General features: G+C 42.9%; 1 protein-coding gene across 3 annotated transcripts in view; it reads right to left on the bottom strand.

Moving 5' to 3' along the window:
• Nucleotides 1-952: 952 nt before the first annotated feature.
• The window catches only part of RBM47 (RNA binding motif protein 47), a 158,788-nt gene continuing 150,751 nt past the window's right edge, over nt 953-8,989 (bottom strand). For all 3 annotated transcript variants that reach the window (XM_042984656.1, XM_042984655.1, XM_042984657.1), the window contains 2 exons: nt 6,297-6,493; nt 953-1,341 (listed from right to left, as the gene is read on the bottom strand). In XM_042984656.1, the coding sequence (XP_042840590.1) occupies nt 1,102-1,341; nt 6,297-6,493 (437 nt within the window). In that variant the 3' untranslated portion in view covers nt 953-1,101. The remainder of the gene's footprint in view (nt 1,342-6,296; nt 6,494-8,989) is intronic.

The raw sequence follows: 8,989 nt of genomic DNA, 5'->3' as shown, positions 1-8,989 counted from the left end.
ATGACATTCACTGTCTCTACAAACTCATACTTCAAAAAATGAATAAAATAAAAGCATTAGAAAAAGAATTAAGGTTTTATAGAAGACAATTAAATAGCTATGCAAAGATGTCTTATGGAAACTATGAAAACCTTGTGCTTATGCATACTCTGCTATTGAAAACACCTTCCCAACCAAAACAGAACAAAAAAACCCACAACAAAACACCCCCCACCCCCGACAAAAACCCAGGAAGAAGTATAAAAGCCATCAATGTTCTCTCTTTCAGAGTAATTCATTTTGCCCTAGACTTGCCAGACTCACAGGTGGGGCTGGGGAAAGGAGGAAGGGAGGAGTAGGGGTGTGGGGAGGGAAAGACAAATGGAGAATGAACAGGGTCCAGGGTGATGGTGGCAGGTGAGAGCTTTCCAGTGTTTGGACTCAGATATGTGACAAGTCTTTTCAACATGGGCTTAAGGAGAAATCGAGTGTTTAATTCCTTAAAAAAAAAAAAAAAAAGAACTGTCATAGAGAACAGATGGTAACACCGTCAACCCTTAATGCCAGCTAAAATAGAGATTTTACTCACTTTAAAATTGCACTTTCCAGTATAACTTTTAAAATAACATTTTATGTAGTATTTTAAAGCACTATTGTTTGTGTCTTTAAATATTGAATATATTTTTCAAAATAGTTCCCTAGCTGCTCAAGTGTGCTTTTCAATATATAGTTGATATATTATTGAAGGTACTACAAAATAGAAATCTCTGGAGTGCAGAAGTTAAGAAAATAACCTTCATACTGAAAATATATCCTTAAAAATACAAAAAACAAAAACCTCTATACAAATGTACTACAGCGTACAAATTTTTCAGAGATGGTATTAAGGCACGAACCATTGCAAGTCTCTTAGAAATGTATGAACACAGGCTGCTAAATTGCAAACAGTCTTAAAAAAAAAACTAGTGAAAACTTCATCATGAATATAAAATATTTCAGTATGACATTTGATAACATTCTTCACTTTCATAGGTGTGCTAATCCTGCACGTTCTTTCTTCATAAATAGTAAAGTGTTCCTTCAGGGGTAGTTCGTGGTCTGTCTCCACTCTCCTCACCAGTGTCAGTATGTCTGGTAGACGTCGTGGATGGGCACCTGGATAGCAGCGGCGGGGAAGGCCTGAGGTATGTAGCCCGCATATCCTCCATAGACGGCGGCAGCGGCAGCCGCATTCTTCTGTAGTGTGGCGATCGTGGCCGTGGCTGGAGCAGCAAACGGAACGTAACTGGCCCCGTAGATCCCCGCAGTGGGAATTCTCTGAACGTTTGGAGCCACTGTATACACTGGAGTTATCGGGCGGCCCTGAGGAGGAGAGACAGAAAGGATCCTCATTGCGCGTAGGTGCCTGTTCCATTTAGTCACCCATTCCTTCCAAGGCTCCGTTCGTTCTTTCAGTTCCCGGGGGGTCGGGGGTAGGAGGAGGTAAAAGCGAAGGTTTTCATTCTCAGGGTGGGGTTGGGGGAGGGGGGCAGAGGGGTAAAGCACATAACTGCTGTAAGGGAAGGTGGAAAGAGCCATCAAGGTAAGCTGGAAATTCATCCTCCAGGCGCATCCAAATTCCACTGGTCAAAGTGACAGAACCGTAGAGCTACAAGTTAAATAGTCTGGAATCTTCTACCTGCCATTCCTCTCAATCAGCATGAGCAGGCTAGCAAAGGGAGTTGAGTAATCTACCCTTTGCTCAGATGATCTCATTGTAATTAAAAATATTTTCCCTAAAGTATATACCAGCTGCTTCAACTCTAATTTAACCGAAGGAACAAGATGCTTCAAAAACAGAGAGGAAAACAGACTGTGACAATGTTATGGAACCAAGTATATAGATCTCCGAAGGGGCAGCTTTTTAAGCTGTGATCTAAAAAAAAAAACAACTGCAACCCTCTACAATTTTCAGCAAATGCTACTGATGGTTTCAACCTAAGATATGACACCACTATATATACAGTAGACCCTTGAACGACATGGGTTTGAACTGAGTGGGCCTACTTATATGTGGATTTTTTCCAATATATTCAGCACAGTACTGTAAATGCATTTTCTCGTCCCTATGATTTTCTTAATAATATTTTCTTTTCTTTAGCTTACTTTATTGTGAGAATACAGAACATAATACATATAACATACACAATATGTGTTTTACTGACACATATGTTTATGCTATCAGTAAGCCTTCTGGTCAAGCAGTAGCCTGCTAGTAGTGGTGATTTTGCGGAATCAAGAGCCAATTATGGATTTGCAACTGCGTGGGGGGTTGGCAGACCCAACCTTTGTGTTGTTCAAGGGCCAACTGTATCCAAATGATTGTGGAGGCTTAGAAAAGGAACTGAGGAACTTGGGAAGTTGGAGAAAGCATCCCAGAAGTAGAGACACTTGAGCTGGGTTCTGAATGATAAGGAGGAGTTTCCACAGGAAGAAGTGGGGAAGGGCAAGCTAACTAAAGCCGCCTCACTGCTGATGCCACCACTAGCTCTATAAAAGTCCCTGCTACCCGCTCCTCTCTACTTGGAAGTGTAACACACTATTTTCACAACAGACAGGGGTAGAGAGTGAAGACTGTGGTTCAGTATTTCCCAAAGGGTTTGCTATCAAGCTAGTTCTGCGAGATGCTTTATGGAAAAGGGGATTTGTGGCCAAATAAAACACACATTTAATGAAATATCTAGTGCCCCTTATGTTCCTGAGAACGTCCTGGAGTCAATGCTGCTATGGCCTGTATGGTTTAGTGCATCTTCAAAATAAACAATTCAGGAGAGATGAAATGGAAGATTCTATTTTAAAAATTCTCTCTTCCTGGATTTCCATAAGGGAATTAGTTATCTTTCCTTTACAAAATCTCCAAATGAGAGTCGCAAAATTATGTTCAAAGGAAATTCACCATCTGAGAGCCATTTTGTCAACTGTAACCAAAATGATAATTATACCAATGATAATAATAACTGAGAGACTACGGTACGCTAGGCACTATTCTAAGTACCTTATTTGTATGATGTTATGGAATCGTCACAACCACCAATGAAGCCGGTACTGTGACTATACAGAGAGGATGTGTTAAATGACTTGCACAAGGTGACACAGCTTTTAAGCAATGGAATGTAGGACTCTGGAGCCAGCACTTTTAGCCCTGTATTATCTGGTCTCCTACAACATGTTAACAATGACTACCTCACTGGCTTTGCTTCATAACCACAGACAGAAACTTCAGAACTGGGAAGCCTGTGGTTTGCAGCAAGACAGAAGCAAGTTTTTACAAACGTATGGACGTTTATTTAGTGACAAAGGGACACAACTGCAGGGAGGGAGAAATCCGAGAGAGACCTTTTCATGTACTACCGTCCAGTCCCCAACATCTGGGTGTGGCTGGGGTAAGCAGCGGATGTTGGGGATGGGGAAAGAGAGGAAAAGGCCCCATCAAGAGGAACGGTTATCCTTGTTCTACTTATCCCAAAGATTTCTGAAGACTGGGGACACTTTGAGAAATAAATATGAAAAAGTGACTGTCTATGCCAGCAAACATTTTTTTAAATTACTTATAAAGGCTATATGAAATTTAGGCTATAAAATGGCTAAACAGGAACATCCCTAAGCACGTGCAAGACAGAGGAGTATGAATGAAAGTGTTCCACGGAAAGGTTCTGGAACTAATGCTGGGAACTGATTTCTAGTGTGGCTTCACTCAGAAAGGTGTTCTATTCACCAATCAGTAGTGCTTAAAACGCTCCTTCCTCTGCTGCAACTTGGCAGAGAATACGGGTGAGGCAGAGAGCTGCACATTTTGAGAACTCAGGTCAATGAACTCAGAGGGAGGTCCCCGAGTACCTAGATCAGTGGGTGAGCACCAAGAAGCACACACACTCAAAGAAGTCATTCCTGGGGTTCACAAGTAAGTAGCTACAAGCAATTTGCACGATATGTTGAAGGAAGGAAAAAATCTGCCCTGGGATCAATGGATAACAACTGTACACTGAACCAAGTCACAAGCAAAGACTTTGAACAAAGACCCTGATGGCGACATTCAGTGCAGACCGATAAAAGACAGAAACAGCCTGTGATCTAGAGCGTGAGTCCAAGAACTGGAATTTGGGACACTATGCACCAAGGACAAAAGTTCACGAGTTTCTTAGTAACGAGAAATTAGAAATGACCAGAATTCCACTAAGTGTCGTTTGTAGGTTACTCTAGATATTTATAGTGAGTTCACAAAAAGTAGCTACATTTAGCTGCCATCTTACAGTATGAGTCATTTACAACCTATTCCTTTTCTTGGCTTTAGTTAGTCCAGACTAGACGACTACTTGATGATACATTGGTAAATGAATAAATTTCAGCTGGAGTGACCCTTTCTGAATAACACAGCCCAGAATGGTGCACAGGGAGGGCAAAAGCAAATAAATATATAGCACCATAGTGCAGTGGCTCACAAGCATGGCTCTATTTCAGCATTGCCGAGGAGCCTATACAAAACACGGATTCTAGAACCCCAGCCCAGTTCTGCTCTTTGGGTATCTTCCGGGGTTTGAGTCTAAGAAATCTGTTTTTGTTTTTAAGTTTATTTATTTGTTTGGAGCACGAGAGAGAGTTTGCACACACTCCCGAGCAGGGGAGGAGCAGGGAAAGAGGGAGAGAGAGAATCCCAAGCAGAGAATCTTGCACTCACAGCACTGAGCCTGATGCAGGGCTTACTCCCATGAACTATGAGATCACGACTTGAGCCAAAACCAAGAGTCGGATGCTTAACCGACTGAGTGACCCAGGCGCTCCTAAGAATCTGCTTTTTAAACATACTCCCTGGATAATTCTTATCCAGTTAGGTAAGAGACCCTAGGTCTGAGTATATGTGCTTGTGGAATGATAAGGTATTTGAGATTCACTGCCTCACAAAAAGTAGCTTTAACACGATGTTTTTGTTGTTATTGTTTTGAATGAATGACATTATCACCTATAGGTATTCCCTAAGTGCTATGCACTGAAGATAAAAAGAAATGTAAGATGTAGCTTGTGGTCTAGAGGAGCTTCATCAGTTGGGGAGACAGAACATACTGGCAGTCATATGCCAAGTAACAATGTGGGTAATGAGAAACATAGGAGAGATGATTTCCAAGCCTAGGTGGTTGGGAAAGATTCTACAGAAGACTCGGGGCTGAAAAGACCACAGAGAAGAGAAGCTATGAGCAAAGGTGGGGAAGGAGGCTGAAACAGGAAGACAGGACAGGGAGGAGGAATGGGGAGAGCTGGATCAGGTTGGAGAAGAGGATTAAGGGTGGATTTTGCAAAGTTTTATTTTTTTACTATTATTTTAAAAAATATTTTAATTTATTTTTGAGAGAGAGACAGAGAATGAGTGGGAGGGGCAGAGACAGAGGGAGACAGAATCCAAAGCAGGCTCCAGGCTCTGAGCTGTCAGCACAGAGCCCGAATTGGGGCTTGAACTCATGAACTGCAAGATTGTGACCTGAGCCGAAGTCAGACGCTTAACTGACTGAGCCACCCAGGTGCCCCTGTAAAATTATTATATATCTACATTTCTACAGATACATATTTTTTTAAGTTTATTTATTTATTTTGAGACAGAGAGACAGAGACAGAGAGAATATCCCAAGCAGGCTCCACGCTGCCAGCGAGGAACCCAATGCAGGGCTTGAACCCATGAACCAGATCATGACCTGAGCTAAAATCAAGAGTCAGACACTTAACCGACTGAGCCACCCAGGTGCCCCTCCACAGATATTTCTCTCTCCATACACACACACTTACACACCTGTGTGTGGATACACAGGTGTAAATATTCATACCCAGCAGAAGGGGGGCTATGGGGGGAAGGGCAGGGGGAGAGAACTTAAAAAATCATCACTGAACTGCAATTTGGCAAGTGAAAATGTGAGCGATCTCCCTGGACTTTGCAAGTCAGCCCCTTAACAGTAAGAACATGAATTAAAAATTATCCAGCATCGTAATATTGAATGCACAATATTATATGCACAATATTGTATGCACAATATTATGACACAATGAAGAATTACACGTGTCATTTCTGCACCATGCCTCCCATCTTTAATACAGTGATAATATTAGGGTAGTATAATTATTCTTTCAAACTTTTCCGTCCTGTCATGATTTACAGTAAACATTTTTTCTTCACCCAATCCCATACTTCATCGGAGAGCTCGGCACACAGCAAACTCTCCTGCTGAATCGTCAGTGAATCTGTGATTAACAGAGGCCTCACACACAAATGACAATGACCACAGCAAGGGCCCTACCTGGAAAGGTGGCGGCGTTGACACAGCAGGAATGACGGCGGCGGCGGCGGCGGCAGCTGCGGCGCTGGCTGGGTCTGGCTGCACCGCGATGGGGCTGATCATGTGCTCCATTGTGTGGATTTTGCCATCTTCAATTATTTTAGGGGCTGGGGCGGCCTGAAATACGGAATACTGGGCCCCAATGGCAGGGATGGCCACTGTAAGAGAAAGGAAATCCACACGGCTTGAAAGTCCCGAGAAAGAGGTGTCACTTTCTTGGTATTTTTCAAAACCAAGTTTAGTGGTCACGGGCCTCCCCTGCTAATTAATGTTGTCTCTCAGTACAGGTAACAAGGTGCTACCCAAGAGGAAGAAAGGGTTGCTGGCAGGCAGGCCCCCTGTTCATCTTGCAAAAGGATCCACGTGTGTACGGAGGGGTCTCCCAACAGATGCTCACGCAAGGGGAGTCCAGAGTTGGGTTCCGCACCAACATTTTTCCTACCGTTTCTACAGAGAAATCTCATTTTGAATCTTACTCTTAATGTCCAGCAAAGGAAAGGGCCTTCTGACTGAGACAGCAGGTTCAAGGCGAGACGTGAGATCAGAGGCCCTCCAGCGTGGGAGAGTGAGCCTGTTGGTCCTCATCACTCACCTCACTCATTACCAGACTCGCCACCCTTTCACTTGCACATTTTAAAAAAAATTTTTTTCTAAATTTATTTATTTTGAGAGAGAGAGAGAGACAGAGAGGGAATGAGCGCGCGCGTGAAAGAGAGAGAGAGAGAGAGAGAGAGAGGGAGAGAATGAGCAGGGGAGGAGGGCAGAGACAGCGAGCAAGAAAGGAATACCAAAGAGGCTCCTTACTGTCAGCGCAGGGCCCAAGGTGGGGCTTGAATTTACAAACCATGATGTGAGATAGTGACCTGAACCGAAATCAAGAGTCAGACGCTTAACCGACTGAGCCACACAGGCACCCCTCATTTATACATTTTAAGAAGCAGGCACTGGAGAGGGTTTCCTTCTGAGAACTCAGAGGTCTGTGTACACTTCACTCTGTTATTTCAGATTTCGGCATTACTGATTCAAGGAAAAACACATAATAAAAAAATGGCAAATTCCCTCATTTGCTAATGTCTGCTCATAGTAGTGAAGCAGTGAGTGATTGCTTTTATGATGAGCACTTCGAAGATGTGTTTCTGTGAGGAAAGTCCAAAGGACTCTATTTTAAGCAGGGGTTCAAACAGACAGCAGTTACTGAATGCCAATGTATGATAAAGAGAAGTAAGAAGGAAAAAATATTAGCCCTGGTTTTGGGGGAGTTTGTATAAGTATGTGGTGTGTGTGTGTGTGTGTGTGTGTGTTGAAGGGTAAGCAAGAATATAAAATACATACACAAAGTATGCTTTCATTTATGTTTTTCCTACAACTGTAAGCATATTTACTCTAACGCAAACTGATCTGAAATAAGGTACAGAGACAAATGATTGCAGGCTAAACAACAGTGTGGCCTTTCAATATAATACATCTAAAACCTTAATGAAATCTTTCAATCATATGGTCTTATGGCCAGATACTCCACCATTGCCCTGATGCTTCCCCTAAAATATAAAGTTCCCATTTTCTGGATGAATCAGAAAGAGAGCCCAGAAGATGGGGACCAGAGGTGATTATGAGTTTAAGCTACACTGGGGTTGTACTAAGTAATTCTGGATTGTTTAGGCTGTCCGCTCACAGGAATTTCTACCTCAGGCTGTAGGACACGACTATACGCTTAAAATTGGTTTAAGAGTTCATTTCTCCAGTTAAATCTTAAGCTGTAGCCACTTGCCAACAGGAGTCCAGTTTCCAACAAGTAGAAGTGACAACTATCGTATCCAGGCTCTGTTTTATGGCATTACAGAGAGCTATGGGATCAGTTTTACATTGCTTATAGTGTCAATGGCATTTGTAAGGAAACCCAGACGAAGGAGTCATTTGACTGCGGAATCTGCAACATTTTTTTCCTAGGCAAAAAAATTATCCCTGGACTATTTCAAAAGGAAGCTCTGCTGGGAAAATGCGTTCTAAGCCCTATATGGCAGTGCAAACCTATGCCCCAAATGCAGATTCGTTGACTCTCTTTTAGCTAGGGGGTGGAAGGTACAGTCCTCAACCAGAAGAAAATCAAGAGGAGCTGGGCTTCAAGGTGAGGATTCTCTCAAAGCACTCTTCAGTCTACCCTCCGCGAAGCCAGGAAGAGAGCTGGAGGAGGATGGCTCTGACTCTCCACGAATGAATTTTCCTTATGTGTGGATATTTGTGTGGTGTGTGCTAATAGGGAGTTGGTGCTATGATGCTCTCACAATGGAATTCCTTAGAAGTGAGGATCAGAAAGATCTGACTCATGCCAGATGACCAATGGACACTAATAACACTGGCAGAGTGGTTTGTAGGGCCTGGAGGTGAAAGCAAAGTTCAAGGTCTCTGGCTTGAATTACTTGAGTGTCCCTACCTGCAATCTATTGATCCAGCAAGAGGGGGAGATGAATGCTGGAAATGAGAATCCAGGAAATTAGCAGCTGCAAAAACTTTCACCACTGCCTTGTTCCCAGGTATTCTGGTTGGTTATAAAACCATGACAAGGGACAAGTTGTGTTTTTTGCTCCCGAAGGGGGATTTCCTACCCTTCCCACCAACTCTCAGAACTGGCAATAAGCTGTATCCTCTGGCTTTTT

This window comes from Panthera tigris, chromosome B1, assembly GCF_018350195.1.
Source record: "Panthera tigris isolate Pti1 chromosome B1, P.tigris_Pti1_mat1.1, whole genome shotgun sequence".
Lineage (NCBI taxonomy): Eukaryota > Metazoa > Chordata > Mammalia > Carnivora > Felidae > Panthera > Panthera tigris.
Note: the sequence above shows the minus strand (reverse complement) of the source record. Positions and strands in the feature narration are given on the sequence as shown.